We start from the raw sequence: 19,872 nt of genomic DNA on the forward strand, positions 1-19,872 counted from the left end.
TATTTACCAACCAGAGCCAAACAAATAAAGTTGCTCTTTGTATAATATCTCATTTGTTCTTTTACACACACAGGAAATGAAAAACTATTTTTTTTTGTTCATTAATGATTACGATTTGCATAATTAATTTACTTGTATAAAAAACTTCTTAGGATAGTTTGTTAACATTAATATTCAACAAAAATTAAATGTTTATAAAGTCTTTCGGAGAAAAATGACTGATTTTTTAATTATAAACCCATTTAGTATTTTAAATATTTGGCTAACGACAGGTGGATTTTTAACATTTTACATGTTATCTTTAGTATGTTACAATTTTTAAGTAAGGCATTTTCACAAAGATCGGATTTTATCGGAAGAAGGTTAAAAATGCATATCATTGTATTATTAGAAAAGAATTTTTGATAAAGTTTATGCGGATAGGCAAGTAAGGCGACAAACTATACCCGCATGTGCAGCAGAAAAATCCAAAAATAGTTTTTTTTTATTAATTTATCTACTGATAACTTATTGGAAGCGGCTACCATATTTTCTTAGATAAAATAACCTTTTGCAAATATGCATCCCATTGATAATAATAGATCTAGCTGTAATAGATCAAAAATAAATATATTACCCATTATTAACTTATACCCTTCCGTTAAATGTTAAAGTTAAATATACCTGTATAAATATTAGTTTTTAGCAAAAAAAGAACATGTAACTTTGTAGGCAAATTTTTTTGCTTGTTCAAAATATTGACCACAAGATTCGTCACATTTCAACTTCATTAATACATAATTCATTCACATTCATTCATTAATACTATACTAGGAAAATCGTGTTTTGTGGCAAACCATCAGCCGAGCTTTTTTCCAACAATTTCGAAATTGAAGAAGTACTGCTCTGCGAATGCGTGTCAAAGTGTGAGGTGAGCTAGCCGATAGTCTCATACAATCAATTTCAAAGAATCTTCCAGTGATTTTGTAGCGCGAGACGGAATATCGTCATGTAACATAATCACTGAGATATGTCTTTTGGCCCGATCCGGTTGACTTCCGTTTAATGCGTGGTTAAAATTATTCATTTGTTGGCGATTTTATTGTGGGATTCCTCCTAGGGCCGGTAGGTCTTGAGGTAGTAACAGCACGAAGTCCTAGGAAGAAGTGTGTGTATATTCATTCTATTGTTTCGATGAAGTTATTGCTGCTAGCCCCAAGATTTTTACAAGTTCGTCGGATATGAGTTTACGGAGAGGAAGGGTCCTTAAACTGTACATATTCATTGGAGCTTCGTACCATACTTTTGTACCGACGTAAATGAACAATTATATTTTTGTGGATTTCCCCTTTTCGATGTGCCGCTGATGATGATGAAATGTTGCTGCCATAATGCCGATATATATAAAGAATTATATTTCTGTGCAATTCCCCTTTTCTACGCACCGCTAACGATGACCTAATGTTGCCCCTACATTACATTAACCGTTTTGCTGGGATTTTTACTGTATTATTTTTGTGGTCTACCAGAACACTGTCTTTAACATAAAAATCACTACGTTTAAAATGTTAAAACTACGTTGTCTTAGATGACCTAATCGATGAAGCGTGTTTACCAAATGTATTTTGAGAATGGTTTTGCTAAAATGCATACCGTTAATGACATTATCTGTAAAGTAACAAAAAACGTTTATCTAAAATTAAAGTCTTAAATTTTGGGGTGAAATAAAAAGAATGACTATTATTTTTCTTCTGATACGCCTTCAAAGATCAGGAACGCCTTTACACGGCAATGACGACGATTATTTCTTATTTACTACAAATAAAAATGAAAGCATCTCGTTCTTTAAAATTACTTATTGCTGTGTCATTGTAGCTTGAATAAGCTTACTTAAACATCATTAACGGTATTTTAACGAACAATAAAGATTAACGTAGTTACGTCCCGGCGGGTAAATAAAACACAACCACGGACATACTTAACGTTTATTAGACTTTTACAGATTCATGGAAAAAAATCATAATCTTGACTTCCAGCTGTATTTAAAATAAACACTGTTAAATCTCTTTTTATACGAATTTGGATATGTGCGGTTTGTATTTCATCCGAAAATATCTAGGAAAAACTCATATAAGGATGTTCAGGAAATCCGCGAATAGACAATCTCCGAAAATCGTGAAACGCTCAAAGTTCACTACATTTATTCGACGGACATATAACATTTATGAATGTAAAGGACACGTTGATCTACTTTCTCTTTCTATCCAGATGTCAGATGATTTAAAATAAACTTTTTAAGGTCGGGTATTCCCTTTGTTTGTGATACTTGCCATCGAACCGTAACCGTTTTGAAATTAAATTTTAGTTCAGAGCTGTTTTGTTTATTTTTATAAATAGGGAATTTAAATTTTGCTGCCGCTGAAGATTTGGAAGCACTTCGCAAACGGTGCAAACCATTATTAGATAGCGATTCTGATTAAAAAAAATTTAAAAGAATATTGAATTTTTCAGTTAAATGAAATGAATGGGTTTAATTCAAAGTTTCTTTTAATATTTAAAAAATACGGAACGCATCCCTACTTTTTCTAAGGCAAGTAGTATTTTAATGCGAATTTCTCTTAAGCGCTCTTTTTGTAGAATGTATCCATCGCATAAAACGAGACCTGACAGAATACTAATTAATGCAATATATATAAATATCACGCTGCTCGTTCTAGCGAAACCTTTTTTCTTTGTCGCAAGCCATAGGGTAACTGTGGCATACCTCGTGGTTTCACTGGAGAGTTGCTTGAATTTTTGATCTCGGAAGTTACCAACTGATCTAAAGTCTGAATATAAAGTAAAAGAATAAATTATTTACACAGTGTTTAGTTACTGCTACATTACAATTCGGAATATCTTTATTCAAGTAAGCATTTACTCTCACTTTTAAATCGTCAATTCTTTACAGATTATAAGAAGTTAACCACTACCGGAATGCTTATCTGCAAAGAACAGCCGGCCAGAAACATTATCAACCATGTAAATGCGTCAACTAACCAAATACCACACATTTCAATAAATTTAAAACTCTTAAATGATATAACATTAACATAATAATATGTTTTTAATTTAAAACTAAGAAAAAGCTAATAGACGAAGATAAATTAAAAAGTGTTTAAATAAAACTGTGTTATAAATTTGAATATAAGATTTTCACCTTATTGTCTATGAGCTCACGATCCCTGAGTGCTCTTTCCAGATTTTGGAACTCCTTTTGGATATCTTTACTATCTGCTTTCTCGACAGCACAGTGTACCTTTGAAATCTACAAAATCAATAATTAAGTACAATTGACAATTTAATAATATTAAAAATAATATAAACCTTCGATATCTTACAGTCTCTTCAAAAAACGTGTGTTTGTTATTCTGCTCTGGGCTATCAATTTCTAAGACCCCTCTTAACACTGACAATGCGTCTTCTACTCTGCCAACTTCTGCCAAAGCTATTGCCTGTCATGAAAATGGGTAAATTTAGGAATAAGCTCATCATAATTGTGATCGTACAAGATGATTAGTTATAGGAGCAAAAGCTTTAAATCGGTAGATGTACAGTTCATTTGCTGCTAATTAATGTATGATATGAGTACTACACCTTACACGAATATCAATGGATTTCAAAAATTTTATATAAAGTAATAACATTATAGATAGAAAAAGCATTTTATAAATTTGGATTACTACATATTAAAATTAATAATCGTGCATAATGAATATTACACATAACAAGTTAGAAAGTAGACTTATATTTGACTATTTGTAATATGCATCACAAGATCATTCGCCACTTGTCTAAAAAACGAAGTAACTAAAGACGTACGTTTTTGACCAATGTGTGTTGCCTGTGACATACTGATCCGAGATATAATGGCTGTAAGAGCCGAAAGGTTCGGTGAACGCGGCAGCCCTTCCCCCCCCCCCCCAGGTGGTTAAAGTCGTGGGAATTCGCTCGATACTGGCATCGCAACAATGGCCAGCGTAGCGGCCTTTAGAGGAGACCTGATCTTTACAGTGGGTGTGAAAAAAACATGAGAAAGTAGTGCAATAAATTTACCTTAATGTTTCTTATAGTAACATAATGTGGTTTCTGCATGGAAATAGACTCCAGTGCTAAATGCGGAGCACCTTGATTTAAAGCAAGTGCTGTAATAACAAAAAAATACATTTTTAAACTGAAATCTCAAGATAAAATGTATTTAATAATTCTACATACCTGCAAATAATGCAGAAGCTCGTCTAACAGGAACTACGCCAACTTTTATCATATCAGACCATACTTTAGAAGCATACTCCATGCTTTCTGGTGTGTTCTTAATCACAATGTATTAATAATTAGAAATTTACTAACTAAAATTACAATTTTCCTTGGCGGGGCATGCAATATAATATAATTTTCTCCAATTTGTTAATAGGGAAATTTTTTTAGTCATATGCTCTACTATTTGAATTCATTTGAAACAAAGTACATTATCCTTTATCAAGCTTTAGTTTTTGTGGAAAAAAAAGATATAGCTAAGGTAACAAGGCAATCAATGTTTTTTTCCTAATATGTAGTCAAAGATGCGATCAGAGACATTAGGGTAAGCTATAAATAAATATGGTAAACAAATATAGTTCGAATTTGCTTGATAAAACATATCAAAAAAATCTTTACTGTTTAATTTTCCATTGTAAAATGAATTATAATTATCATGGCTTTTTAATGTGAAGAAAGTCACTTTCGATTTTTGTTTTGTAAATCATATAAACAGATATGAGCCACTGACACAATGACTCTCAAATTAAGTTTAATTGAAACATATTGCTTACATAACTTACTTGTTTATAACAGGCTGCAAGAATGAGGTTCACTGAGTATTTAGGGTATTTTGACATGTTCAATCGTTTTTGTTGTATTGTTTCAAATACTCTGTACATCTCTTCATACATTTTATTATTATAGAGTAAATTAAGTAATATCTGATAGGAAATAAGCTGATCAAAGAAACCGTTATTAGCAGGGTCTTCAAAACACTGAAACAATTATTATTTGCTCAAGATCCAAAAGTCTAACAAAAGTGAAATATACTTCTAACAAGTAATAAAATAAATATTGTGATTGCAATTATGTTCATAATCACAATGAAAAGTCTCTTGCGATTAACCATCTATCTAAGTGAGTGTTTCCTCATTATCATAAAATTTGTATTAATAAACAATTTAAAAATGCCATTTCTTTTATTGTGTTTATCATTAACTTAGAAATGACTATATCTTTTCTCTAGAATTGCTTTGAGTTGCTGGTAATATGAATAAAAAAAACTTTGATTGCAAAGATTTAAACATTACTCTATGTACTTCTCAAATATAATGTTTGAATATAATATATTTGAACAGAAAAATTCATCATTCACTCAAAATGTCTCATACCTGTAGTGCTTCATTTGGTGTATCAAGAAAATAAAACATTCTCATCACAACTGGACCAAATACAAACGAATCAAATCTCAACTTTGTGTTTTGATCATTAAACCTAAAACAGAGAAACCGCCCAATTGTAAATTGTTTGTGATTGATGCATTGATAGTTGACCGTTAAAATATTTTAAACATGTAGTTATTATATAATATCAGTGCTGTGAAGTCAGTATAAATTTTCATGATTTCAGTAAATTTTAATTATTTAAATTATTTTGTTATTTTTAAAATGTATAATTTACTTAATAGTCTTTATTGTCTATTTCAGAAAAGTAATATACAATTGGCAAAAGGTACAACGGGTGATCTTATCAAGGCATTTAATACAGAAAACCATAATATGGAAATTAAAGGAGGACAAGAAGCGAGTAATTGATATGTTCACACAAAACACACATTTATTTCTTAATTCTTAATACCAATATAAATTTTTAAAAAGATAATTAAAAAAAGAATGTTCTAAATACAAAAGAAATATTACAATTAATACCTAAAATATTCTTAAATTAAAATGAATTATATGTGTTACAGCATAAACATTTTTCAAATTATTGGTAATGAAGTTTTATTGCAGCTGCATTACCAACGTCAGTCAATATATCACTCATTATTATCTATTCCTTATAAAATATGAGATGAAATAAAAAAGCTATTTCCAAAAAAAGTATTCACAAAAAATACTACTACTACTACTACTTAAGCAATTATTGCCAAAATTATTTATTTTATGTGAAATTACGACTTTAAGAAAGTAACTTACTTTGTTATCATATTTAAAACTAAATGCAAATCGGTACATTCAGCCAGATGCACCATATTTTTTAAATCTTCAGTGAATATCATATTTTTTGATTCGTTAACAAAATCTTTCATTTTTGTCTTAAAGTTATCAGTCAGATGTGAAAATTGTTCCTTAATCCGTTTACGTGATTGAAGATATCCATCTATACCAAGAACAGATGGCGAGTAAAGATTAATAGCTGTAAAGAAATAAACTTAAAAAATCTTTAATTTATGTGAATATTTATAAAGCATTATCTTTTGTATAAACATAAGACAAATATTTTATTATTCTAACCCTGAGTCACATGAAAAAATCTAGTCACCATAAAACGTGAATCGCATAACTTTAAACTTTTTACAGAATTAACAAACATTGTTATTGCTAAAAACTAGTAGTTTATTTCAAATTTTATTTGAATGAATATATGAAAATTGTTGTTTTTCTTTAAATTTTGACATTAACTAGCAGTGAATTTAGTTTTATAGAGTATACAACTCCAAACAAAACTTGTATCTTTAAATAATTTATTTATAGTAATAATTCATCTATGTATTTACATTATATTTAAAACCTTTAAGATATAAATACAAATTGCATAAATTTATTTGAATTCGAGGTGTATTAACATTTATTTTTGTATGTTAAGAATGGAATGTTCACACTAACGTGTGCTTGAACGCTCCCGTAATGATTGAGATTGGGGGAACATGAAGGAGTCTCAGTCAGTGAGAGTCCGACAAAATTACTCCTAAGCGCCAATATTCGAAGGTATTTTTCCTGCTTAAAACGACAAAAATATTTTAAGCCATAAGTGAAAAAAATTAACATTTTTATGTTTTTTAATACGTAGAACCCTATAAAACTGAAAAAAAGTATATTCATGTGTCTGAATTCATTTTATAACATCTTTTCCATTTTGCACTAGGTACTTTTACAATCGCTGCAAATAGCCTTTCCTGGACACACTCAACACAACTTTTAGTGATATAAAATATCTCGTTGTGCCAGTTTTTAAATTTAGAGGATAAGCTGAAATCACAGTTCCAAATAAGAGGATTATATACACTATATTCTAGGAAATCCTTAATTTTAGTCGCTGACCGTGGAATGCCAGGACGCTAATAGTGTCTACTGTGCCAGGCACGAAAAATTCTTTCCCAGATAAAAGTTATAGTTACGATTAAATATATATGTTACTGCACTTATACTCCTTCTTTAGCAGTAAACAATAAGGATTTACAAGGTGTATTATTCACAGAGCTAAATGCAGAAAATTAAACATTTTATCTGGATTCAACAATTTTTCATAAAACTTGTCGGGTAGCCTAGTACTTATTAGTTAAATTTAGAATAGCTTTCAATAAGTTTGTCAAAATTCCCACAACAGAATAGCTTGAATTTAAATGTTTTATCTGCTGTACAAGCTTACCTATTTTATGAATATTTACTGTAAAGATCAATGAAATTTTATTGATATTAAAAAAAAACTAAGCGATGATTTTTAGATTTATTTCTATTACTTAAAACCATCAGCCTAATTTACTTTAATATTAATAATTTCATGTTGTTTTTTCTAAATTCAACGTTTAGCCGTATTTTTTAGGACTAGAGAAAATTTTACTATATTAATTATTATATAACTATATTAATTTTACTATATTGGAGAAACTAAAACAAGCAAACATGTCATTTGTATCTATGACAATTGACACTTTAATAGTACATGTAACGTTGCAATTTGGTAAATTATTGTATTTGCACATCAAATTTAAAATACTTGAAGATTTTTTAGGTTTATTAATCATAGTAAAAATATTAAAGAAAATCTTTTTAATACATGTTACAAATCGTTGGTTAATAATACATTTCAATGCTTTTTTTTGTAACCATAACTGTGTCATTTCTAAAGAACAAAGTTGGCGTTGCGTTCGCCGTGTAATGAATTACTTCTATTTACCATTTCAATGAATATTACGATAAAAGTATATGGATGCGTAAATCATATTAGTATTTTATTACATGTGTTTATGTATATATACTTGTTTAATGATACATTGGCAAAAATATACCTACTTTTTAAAGTACCCTTAACCTTTATATACAACTTTATTTTAAACAGTGCTCATGTCATGAATTTAGTCTGTAAAGAAATCAAACCGTATATGGGTTATGATTTTTCAATTGTTTTGAAAATATCATGATATGTGTACTGTTTTAATTTTACACAAGAGTAAGTATTTACAAGCAATGCATGCAATTGTCATGTATAGCGTTCATTTAATAAATTAGGCTAATTTTCAAGTTTGGTCATAATTTTCCAATCAAAATAATTTTTCATTTTTTACATAGATAACCATGGATGGCACAATAAAATGAGTGGCAAGGAGCCAAGAATTAAAAAGATTTATGAAAATGAAATATGACATCCTTCAATAACAACATGAAAGAATTTCTCTCTCAATAATGTTGCAAACTGAGTACAGAGATATACCACAGGGTGGAAATGTAATCAATGATATAGTTAACAAAGAATTTAACAGCAACTTTGTCAAATTCATGATGGTGTCCAATTCCCAATTTCATTCTTGTTATTTATTATGACAGTAATAATTGTAATAAGAAATGGTCTTAACCTAATAAATTTAACACAAAAAATTAAATACAGTCCTATACTTATGCTTACATGTGACAAATGGAGAAGATTGGGGACCAGTATTATTGATAATAGGTGTTCCTCATGCTCAAGGGCAACAGCACATTTAAAGTAAGATTAAAGGAAGGGCACTAACTGTGTGATTTTACTGATTTAGATAAACTTTGACTTTGACTTTATTGATTTAGATAAACCATTCAAGTACTTGCTGTGTGTTTACATAGGCAATACAAAATAATTATCTTTGAAGAAAATATATGATAAACTATCATAAATTTGACACAGGGAATTTGCTTACTACATTAATAAAATGAGATGACTAATTTATTGTTAACTTAAAGTCTAATATAAACATTTTTACTCATTACAGATAGCATGTTTTGCTAAAATAAAACTACAGCATCACAATATTTTAATATTCAAATTGCTTATAGAGAATGGCGGAAAGATTTGAAAAAGTTTGCAGAAAAAGTAAGCATAGTGGTTCCAAAAATGTAATAAGCAGTATGTCGGAAGATCAAAGAAAATCCAGGACAAAGTGTATAGAATCCCGAACACCACCCTTACCAACGATGGAGGACTGCACCATAGATGAATTATTAAAAAAGAGAGAAGTTATTTGTGAAAACTTACATAAAATCAGTAAACATACTCGTGATGAACAAAAATTAGTGCATAAATCTAATGAAAGAAAGAGAAGATATGTAAGGAAAGAAAAATATATTAAAACTGATATTGATTCCAAAGTATGTAAAGAATCATCTGACAGTAACCAAGAATACCTACTAAGCTCTGAATCTGAAGATGAAGAATACATAATTGAATTAAGAAGAAAACAACGCAAACAATTGTTAGACCAAATAAATAGTATGAAAGATAATAAGTTCAAAAATGAAGATGGTCCTGCTGCTTCACAAAATGTGCATACAAATCATGAGAGTAAAAAAGACCATACCATCATTAAACAAGATAAACAGTATTGTACAAAAGAGACCACTGATATGTTTGCAGACAAAGATGAAATTCCTGAAAAAAAAAATTCTGCAAATATTAACCACAATGCTAATAATGAGTTGTTAACTCTTTCTGATAATTGGGATGATCATGATGGATATTATAGGGTTTCTCTTGGAGATCGCCTCAATAACAACAAATTTACTATCAAAGCAATTCTTGGGCAAGGAGTATTTGCAAATGTTGTGCGTGCCCAAGACCATGAACATGGACATGATGTAGCAATAAAAATTGTTAGGAATAATGAGTATATGCTTAAAACAGGTCTAAAAGAAATTGAATTTTTAAAAGAAATAAATAGAAATGATACAGACAATAAATATCATTGTATTAAGCTACTTCAATATTTTATGCACAAAGGCCATCTCTGTCTAGTTTTAGAGCCATTATACATGGATATGCGATGCTTATTGAAAAAATTTGGTCAACACAAGAGAATAAGTTTGAAGACGTTAATGAATTACACAAAACAACTTCTCCTTGCTTTAAAATTACTTATGAAAATAGGCATTATACATGCTGATATTAAGCCTGACAACATATTGGTAAATGAGAATAAAAATGTTATAAAATTATGTGACTTTGGGTCAGCGACCAAAGTTGGTGACAATGACCCAACACCTTATCTTGTTTCAAGGTATTACAGAGCTCCAGAAATTATTTTGGGAATTCCCTACAATCATGGTGTGGATATTTGGTCAACAGCATGTTCTATTTATGAAATGGCAACAAGTACAATACTATTTGTAGGAAGATCTAACAATAAAATGTTAAAATGTTTTATGGATCTAAAGGGTAGATTTTCTAATAAATTGTTAAGAAAAAGTAAATTTAAGGACCAACATTTCAATACCAAAAACAATTTTCTTCTCCAAAAAAAAGATAGAATTACAGAAAGGGACACGATTGTTGAAGTTACCACAGTTAATATTTCTCGAGATCTTCACAATGACTTGAAGAAATACTTCAAAAAAATAACAGTGAATGAAGAGAAAAAGGTTGCACAACTTAAAGATTTATTAGACAAAATGTTAATGCTGGATGAAAAACAGAGACTATCCGTAGAAAATTGTTTAAAGCATTCTTTTATTCACAGTCCAATTTAAATTATTCGGAAATAAACTGATCCCATTGGCTATAACTTTTAATTCAATGTAACCAATGTCATTCTTTCTCAGATTTTTTTATCGTAATCATAATAAAAAATCTGCGTAATAAAAACCAAAAAACGTTAGGCACAATTCTGTTTAAATTTTGGAAATAAATTTAATTTCGATTTACACTTTCAAACTCTTCTTCATATCTCCGTAATTAAAATGGCTTAATGATTATTATGGAATTCACCCTAGCAATAATTACAATTGCCGAATTAATTTAGAATCTTAGATCATCTGGTTTATTATTGTTACCTATTAAATGAAATTACGAATTTGCTATTATTGGCCTTTAATAAAAATTACTTCCAGAAAATTCATTAACTATGAAAAGAAATTTTCAAATAATATACTTTTTTCTTGTTATATTTGTCGTACTATTCGTAGTCAAGGCAAGTGATATAATATCTACTTCTAAAAAACCAGCAATGCGTCAGTAATGCCACCTGAAATGATGAAATATACAACAGTCTAGCTAATCATTTAAAAAATTAGTACTAGACTATTTAGTACTTTTTCAAAAATAAATGCATTATTGACTAATAATAGCAGAAAAATTGAAAGCTGCCGCAGTAGTTTCCTTTTTGTTTTATGAATGCTTTTTGCCTTTGGTATCGACTTGGCTTCACCGGATTTGGGGTGGTTGAACTCTGGCGATACTTAGCCTAGAACTCTATAGTGTACTCCTGAGGTTTTAGAGAACTCTGTGCAGCGTTGAGACGCGACATAATATTACCTATTATACAGTGGCGTACCTAGGTGGGTGGGTGTACTAAGGGGCGGTGGGTGCGGTCCGCACCAGGCGGCACCTACCTTGGGGCGGCATTTTTTATATTTACTTATAGTTGTAAAAAGCAACTTATTCATTTCATATTTATTTTCTTTCTTGAATAATAAATGATTATTATAAATTTAATATTTGATTTATACAAATTATGATTAACTATATGATTTCGAATATTATTCCTCGGTGTATATAAATGCATTTTAGTGTAAATTTTGAATTCTAATTCAAAAACAAGATAATAATTTTATTTTATTGTATTCAATAAAATTCGTTGAATTCGTCTCCAAATGCAGAATTTGTAGGATGCATAAATCATTCTTTAAACCTGGCATGTTTACACGCAGCTTCTACAGCTATCAATTCCATCACATTTTTTGGAACTATCGAACAGTTGTTTTCGTTGTTTTCTTCTTCCACTCATAGATGGATTGTTTTACTTTCTGTCACTGGTCAAGTAGTATAGTGTGTAAACGCAGTGTAGAAACTCGCTGGAGCGCTAGAGCTGCCGCGGTAACTATAGTAAAAAACATTTTTTTTTACATTTTAAGCGCTTTGGAAAAATTGACAACTGAAGAAGAAAATAGTAAAACGAGATCAGATGCTACAATATTACACAATTCTATGCAATCTTTTTCTTTTCTATGCTAACTTCATTTATGGGAACCCGTCCTTTCGGAAATTAATGACGCTCAAAAATACCTGCAAAAAAAGGGTTAAATGTCCACCAATGCCATATAAAACTAAATTCTTTGCAAACACATTTCATGGAACAAAGAGATACGCTGGTACAAAACGCTGTTATAGCAACCAAAATAATTTGTGAAGACTTGGAAATATCGACTGAGCGCCGAGTTAGAAGGAGAAAATATATGAGTGGAGATTGACATTAATACTCAACTGAAAGTAATTAATAAAAAACTTAAACCCTAAATTTCAGTGAGAGTCTTGCGATCGCGTCCTGGGAAGCAATATACTTGGACATCGCGATTGCGAAATATTCGAATTTGAAAAAGTGTAATTTTGTGCAGGTTTTACTCGGGGGCCCCGGAAAGGTGCTTTCGGGATAGCGAAAAAAATCCATACGAGTACGCAAAATTGGAGATATTTCAAATAAATTTCACGATGCTGTCGCGCGACCGCGAAGCCAGCGCTCAAACGCATCTATGCAAAAGTTAGCTACCTTGTTTATTCGACTCCCCGTACTTTCATCGTATAGAGCGTCCCCTGATTACTTAAAAACGACACGCTGTGCGGGCGCTATCTTGAATTTCAAATGCTAGGTTTATTCGGAGATCGCGTGAGGAAATGCGGAAATCCGACCATACATTCGCATTTATTTGCATACATGAAACTACGTCTTGACTTCTTCCGGGATAATGGTCGCGTCGATCAGTCGAGAGAAGTTGCAGGATTATACATAATAAAATATATTTGTATGTAAAAAAAATGGTTTTGTATGTTAAACAATGGCTTTGAATGTAACAATGGGTCTGTATATAAAACAATGAGTTCCTGTGTAAAATAATGGGGTTGTATGTAAAAAAATGGGTTGGAATGTAAAAAAAAATTGAGTTATGTGATAGACTACTAAATAAAAACAGAATCATACATCTTGAAGAAGTTAGCAGTTATAAGGAGCTTAAAAATTATATAAATGTGAAACAAAGAACCAAATTAAGAATTATTTTAATAGATTCCTAAGACAGAATATAACAAAAATATACGCCATCAACCATATATCACTTAAAGAAATTTCACACGAATATAATTACATCATGAGAATATCACAACAAAAACGTAAATTGACCTTGTCACAGCTATGAGGAGCATTAGCAGATACAATTGACTTTTTTTATTTTTTACATCTTTTATATCATATTTATTGTTATAACGTAAATGTTTAAACAAACAAAACCATTTATTTATTACGAATCATTACTTTCAGACAATTCATTAGCTTCAAAGGTACATTAAAAGGGTTTTAAGAAATACGAGGATTTCTAAATATTATTCTAGTTACATTACTTATTAGCGACAAGGTTATGACATACATAAGACAGTAATTTTGCATGTCAAAAATAGGGCCTTTAAAAGTTTTTACATTTGATGGCTTAAATAAAACAAGTCGATTTAAAATGTCTGATTGAACCAAACGGATCATTTTTAATACACATTGCACCAGTTATTTGTGAAACTAACCATAAAATTTACAATGGTCCATTACCAATCGGCGACAATTTACTTACGCTACAGCTTAATTTTCTTACAGTACAAATTTTGAACCGTTTGAAAGTTATTTCACACTTCGTACGAAACAACATCTAAAACTGTGGAAACTTTGCAGGCACCAACAAAGCGAGAAAAGCTAATTTCGCATAAACAGACTATCGCATAACTACCGAAAGTTTTTTTTTCTGAATAATTTACTCACCAGATATAAAATTTATTTTTTATCAGAGTTAAAACGTTTACAAATTATTAACTGAATTTGTTACATTGTAATGATAAAACAGGCAAATAAATGACTAGTCATAAAAAGACGGGTACAAGTTTACGACTACATTTCGGAACAGAATAAACAACCAAACAAATACAAGTTGGTGGTAATTAATATCCACGCAAAATATTTCTTTAATTCATAATTTTCTAAATAATCTTCACTTATTTTGCGGGCTCGACTATCTTAAATAGCTACTCCCGTGTACAAATACATCAAACTTATTCAAATGAAGTAAAAAAAAAATTAACAAATACACAAATTTTATAGGAATATTACAGATCTGAGCTTAAAGTATAAAATATTTATAAATCAACAACTTAATATACAGGTAAATAATCACAGAATAAATATTAAATTCAATTAAACCAACTAAGGTCAATATGATAAAATAAAATTATTTCTTAAGCTTTTAACAATTTTGCATAATGATGTAACTGTTGCAAACATTTACATGAAATTCATATACAGTATTCTAACATGTATCGTACATGTACGGTATGGTTGTTTTAATATTTAAATGTATGTGTATAATATTTAATGCCATTTTCACAAAAGGTAGAACTTATAGCATAGAGAGCCTTAACTCTTACGTCAACCTCTTATGCAGGACATAATTTTCCAGTACTTTGATAATTTAATTAACATTAATTATCTAAGGCTAATATTATTTTCTATTAAGACAAGATTAATCAGATTTGATGCAATATTATGTTGTCATGCCTAAGAGGTTAAGTAAGACTTGCACCAATTTGACATAGTGATTGTGTGTATGTGTAAAGGTTAATACTTATGAAAATAAGAAATACTGTTCAAAAAGGTTGGTTAAAAATAAACAATCCACAAAAAATCTTAGTACAATATACCAGTAAAGTTAACCGATTATATTCCGAAAATTATCTATACCTATAAGGGATAAGGTTATTTTGTTTACAATTATTTTCCCTACAGCATATGAGTGCATGATTATAAAGAAAAACAACATCTCACATAACTTGACTTAAGGTACCATTTTCATTAAATTTCTTTTATATAAGCCTTTGGTTGTTTTGACAAAAATAAAAACATTTGCACGATGTAATTTACATTTTTTTTTCTCATTACTATTACTAGTAATAAGAAAAACCTTACGGTTTCTTCTCACGAAATATTTATTAGATGAATATTTTGTGATAACATCTTATTAATTTTAAAAACAATATATGACATTAAAGTTTAGGTTAAAGTATTTAAATTAAATAGGTTCATTAAATGGATAGGATTTTTTCTTATGCATGTTAAATATTTGAAAACTGCATTGTGGATTATGGATTTAAAAATGTTTTTTTACACTAATGGTATATTATAGTTAAACAATATTTTTACCTCACCAACCTATACATACATTGAATATATAGTATTGCGAGTTTAAAAGCATTCAGTTTGAAAACTACATAAGAATAAAATTTAAAAAATCACAAAACTATCATTCTATTTACATGTACATTGCAGTTTTACTCTAATGTGAAAGTTATATGGATGGATCTATTACACAACTCTAATTTTTAAAGCAGAAAAGGGATGTTATACAGTCTCAAGTGAGTTGTTCACTGGTGCTACATATCACAAAAGAATGACTTAGTTTAAATTCAACAATAAGATTGAATTTCAAATTCATTGATAATATCCACTTGAAGAAACTTTCTATACTATCAGATACTATGTTAAACAAGCAACTAATACTTTTACATTGAATTCATTTTGTTGATATTCCTAGTTTTTAATCGATAATGTTTTTCTTTGGATGAATACACTAAGTATTACTGATATCTATATTATTGTTATGTTGATGACATATGTTGCGTTTGGAAAGCAGATGGAGGAGCTCCTATCTCAATCGATTGTCCAGATATTATGGAATCAGGACTTTGCAATGATGCACTGTACACCGGATTCATTGGTGTAGTGCCCCCAGCCTCAAACAGCGTACTATCATATACACTGTTACTCTGCTGGAAGAAATAACATACTTCAAATATCCAATTTATGATGGTTAAGATATTCTGTGCCCCATGCTAAATGTTTTAGTTTATATAATGTATATAAAGTAACTTTCAATTTAATTGATTCTTTTAGACCATAATTAACATATTCAATAACTAAAAGTATTAATAATTGTTACCTGCATCTTATGCAATTATCTAGGTGCTAACACCCAAATTAAATGTTTGATTCTTAATAATTTCTCAAAATAATTAAAGAAGCAGTATAATAATGTCATTATTTATGATTGATTACTAATTCTTCAAGTTGGTCCTCAACTATCATTTGACACCCTTTCTATAGATCAAAAACTAAAATTTTTATTACTTTTGATAAAGTCAGCCCATTAATTAATTTTTTAGTATTATCTTAAACCTTGACATTATTGTGAGCTTTCTTTTAAAAACCTTTCAAAGTCCTTAATTTTTTTTTAATAACTCATTTTCAATATAATTTTATTTGTAACATAATTGTGTATTTCTACTTTAAGAATTAATATCAGACTTACTTAAATATTACACTTAAGACACTACATCGAAATAATATAACTGATACTAATTATATTTATTGAAACTATTATTAAACATGCTTACACAATTAATTACCTGAGCAACAATAATCTAATTTTTTTATGAGAACAATTTCTGAAATTATTGATAATTAACTAAACATCTATTACCTGATAAATATAATCAGAGTCTGTCTTAAGAGAGCTGAAACTCTGTTGATGCGGTAATGAGACTTGATCATCATCCATAGGTTCATCCATTTGGGCTTTGTAGGAGAACATGATACTGGGCTGGGATACACTGTGAAGTACATCAGTTAGTTAAAATTTTAAAAATGCATAAATTTCGTTATCATATTTCCTTTTGTATAATATAGTTACAGATATCCTTGAAAAACTTTTTCTAACATCATTGATAACCTTTATCAGATTAATATAAAATTATTTTGCTATAACCTTTTAGTGACAAGAAATAAGACAAATTCAGATTAAATAATATTATGCAACTTAATCTATTATGTTAAATTTACACTGGAAAAAATAGATATAATTTGATTTCCAAAATCAATTAAAAGAAAAATGGCACTTTAATACCTGAAAAATTCACTAAGGAATGTGTGATATACTAGTGGAGTATATAGAGAAAAATAAAGCCAAGTAGTAACATCAACAACACACAGTCCAGATTGCATGGAGCCCCAGGCTAGAAGACCAGCTCCAATGGCTTGAGTTGTATCCAAAAGCGCCAGTAATAATATGTATAAGTAAAATGATAACTTTGCTGCAACAAAAATAAAGTATTAACTTTTTATATTATTTACAACATACAAATCTAGGCCATTAAAATTAATATGTTATTTGGCGTTGTAATAAAAAATATGTGAGTAATAATATGCATCACAGTAGCACATATCAAAATACTAGATATTTCGAAAAAAAAACTATCCAATACTGTCAAAACAAAAGTGATCACATAAAAAATATTTTAAGTCTTATTTGTGTTCCATCAACTACTAGTATGATAAATATAAACAATTTATTTTTGGAGAATAGAATGTTACATATTTGAGATATCACTTAGTTTTAAATATACTTGTAAAAGTACAAGTACAAGTACTTGTAAAACATCAATCTACCAATTTAACATGAGGGATGTGCAGGGGAGAAGTCTTCCTACATTCTGTTAAAGTAAAGAACAGGAAAACAATGTACAACAAAAATGACAACAACTTCTCTTAAATGTTTATGGAGCAAGGAGGCTTTCAGCTTAAGTATTTTAATTAGTACATGTTAACATATTTTTTTTAAAATGCATAATGGATAAACCTACTAAGGACAGTACAACTTTTTTTTAGTTATAATTAATACATTTTAAAATTTAAAGTACTTCTCAACTGGTATGCTATTGAAAAATTAATGTAAAATTTGATCCATCAGCTAAATAATATTTGCTATTATTAAAACCTATTCAACGATGTCCCCACTATAACTACAAGTGTGACACTAGTAACAATTTGTATTTCCCTCCTTTTTTATTCTCTTTATCATGTTACCTCATGTTACTCATATAACTCAATTTAGTATTTATTCACTACTATTTGAATTAAAAAATTTTACATCAAATTTTATTTTAACTTTATTTAATACTTTTTTTTAATTTGATAAAAAATAGGGTATTGTCTGAAAATTGTTTTGCTATAATTTTTCATTATAATTTATTTAATACAGAACATGACATGTGCCTAAAACAATATAGATAATTGAATTTGCTATGATTTTTTCTCTTGCAACTTAGTTTCTTCTTCAATGCAAGAAATAATTGTAAACAAATGTATCTGACTATAATTATTCTTACTTGGTAACGCCAAATATTCTCGGAGAGGTATCCAAGGGAGTAGCAAAATTATGTAGTATATTAATGCAAACACCAAAGAAGATGTAAACCAAAACAGCATTCCTCCATGTCCAAATAAGTCATAATCTCTTGTATCAATATGAAACACATCATCGGGCATTACTATCTCTAGCGTACCCTGTGTGATGGTAAAGGCGAGAGATATGAAAGATGTAGCTAATAGAACATATCTAATGCTACTTCGACTGTCCATATGCCCTGAAATATAATTTTAAAATAAATGCTTTTAAAACTTCAAAAAGTTATTATTTTAAAGTAAGTACCACTTAAACTCACCAAAAGCCAATCCAAATATAACCACACTCATTTCAGTTGCTAAAAGAAAAAATCTCACTGTAACCCATAATATCTTATCTACCAGACCGCCAAATGGCATAGAAGCATTAACTGTCATGGACACAGCACATCGAATCAAGCTGATGATAACGTTGCCCCATACCAACGAATAGAAGGTCAAAAATATAGGACTACTTGTAGCACGTAACTTCAATTGAGCCTTATTAAATCTTACGACTAGGAACAACACAAATAAAGCATTAGGTATTAAGATTATCAAATCCCAGATGCGAACCCTGCAACAGAATACATAACGATATAAGCATAATAACAAACAGAGTCGTACGAGGACACTAAATAAACAGTTACCTTGAGTTATTTATTTCGTAGTATAATACATATTTACAGAACGTATCTTCTGTAACAGGAGGAAAATCCGATCCGTTTATTCCATACATTTTTCTTTTCAGAAGTCCATTGAATATTACGAAATTATTCGAAAGCAGTGATAAAAAAGCATTACTTGACTTTTAGTAATCAAATTTGTATTTCATTACGTCAACTTTTGATCTAACGTTATATGTATATACGTAAAAGTTAGTCAATTTTTCATTTTATTATTTTTAACTTGGTAATCTAATTTGTAATTAAGACACCATACAAATACAAAACTATCATCTAGGATTTTTTGTTGTCGTCGTTTTATAGCAAGAATGTAGTGATGCGAAAGCAAAGTCGCCAAGTGATTCGATTTTAGCAAATCATAACTCGAACAAATATCGAGTA

The 19,872-nt window shown here is 29.4% G+C and overlaps 3 protein-coding genes across 12 annotated transcripts; 1 reads left to right on the forward strand and 2 right to left on the reverse strand.

The window, feature by feature from the left end:
- Window positions 1-1,966: 1,966 nt before the first annotated feature.
- Window positions 1,967-6,710, reverse strand: LOC137921508 (pentatricopeptide repeat-containing protein 2, mitochondrial-like). 2 transcript variants are annotated; one of them, XM_068764290.1, is made up of 9 exons: window positions 6,555-6,710; window positions 6,237-6,420; window positions 5,430-5,532; window positions 4,839-5,033; window positions 4,234-4,330; window positions 4,075-4,163; window positions 3,360-3,473; window positions 3,179-3,286; window positions 1,967-2,807 (listed from the first exon to the last, which is right to left on the reverse strand). In XM_068764290.1, exons 1-9 carry the CDS (start codon window positions 6,631-6,633, stop codon window positions 2,679-2,681), a joined length of 1,098 nt encoding a protein of 365 aa, XP_068620391.1. In that variant the 5' UTR covers window positions 6,634-6,710; the 3' UTR covers window positions 1,967-2,678. The 2 variants fall into 2 exon arrangements, with proteins under 2 accessions (XP_068620391.1, XP_068620390.1); XM_068764289.1 differs by having other exon boundaries at window positions 1,968-2,807; window positions 6,237-6,456.
- Window positions 6,711-7,020: 310 nt separating this feature from the next.
- LOC137921399 (serine/threonine-protein kinase PRP4 homolog) lies at window positions 7,021-11,051 on the forward strand. 8 transcript variants are annotated; one of them, XM_068764142.1, is made up of 3 exons: window positions 7,996-8,490; window positions 8,610-8,765; window positions 9,348-11,051. In XM_068764142.1, exons 2-3 carry the CDS (start codon window positions 8,724-8,726, stop codon window positions 11,031-11,033), a joined length of 1,728 nt encoding a protein of 575 aa, XP_068620243.1. In that variant the 5' UTR covers window positions 7,996-8,490; window positions 8,610-8,723; the 3' UTR covers window positions 11,034-11,051. The 8 variants fall into 8 exon arrangements, with proteins under 8 accessions (XP_068620249.1, XP_068620243.1, XP_068620244.1 ...); XM_068764143.1 differs by having other exon boundaries at window positions 7,996-8,142; XM_068764148.1 differs by lacking the exons at window positions 7,996-8,490; window positions 8,610-8,765 and adding an exon at window positions 7,021-7,028.
- Window positions 11,052-13,596: 2,545 nt separating this feature from the next.
- LOC137921358 (transmembrane protein adipocyte-associated 1 homolog) lies at window positions 13,597-19,770 on the reverse strand. 2 transcript variants are annotated; one of them, XM_068764068.1, is made up of 6 exons: window positions 19,456-19,770; window positions 19,087-19,382; window positions 18,751-19,008; window positions 17,490-17,676; window positions 17,067-17,196; window positions 13,597-16,353 (listed from the first exon to the last, which is right to left on the reverse strand). In XM_068764068.1, exons 1-6 carry the CDS (start codon window positions 19,542-19,544, stop codon window positions 16,186-16,188), a joined length of 1,128 nt encoding a protein of 375 aa, XP_068620169.1. In that variant the 5' UTR covers window positions 19,545-19,770; the 3' UTR covers window positions 13,597-16,185. The 2 variants fall into 2 exon arrangements, with proteins under 2 accessions (XP_068620169.1, XP_068620168.1); XM_068764067.1 differs by having other exon boundaries at window positions 13,597-16,356.
- Window positions 19,771-19,872: the final 102 nt, after the last annotated feature.

The sequence above is a fragment of the Battus philenor genome, unplaced genomic scaffold, assembly GCF_028537555.1.
Source record: "Battus philenor isolate CCGP_79_NKW_IND1 unplaced genomic scaffold, ilBatPhil1.0.hap1 SCAF_19, whole genome shotgun sequence".
Lineage (NCBI taxonomy): Eukaryota > Metazoa > Arthropoda > Insecta > Lepidoptera > Papilionidae > Battus > Battus philenor.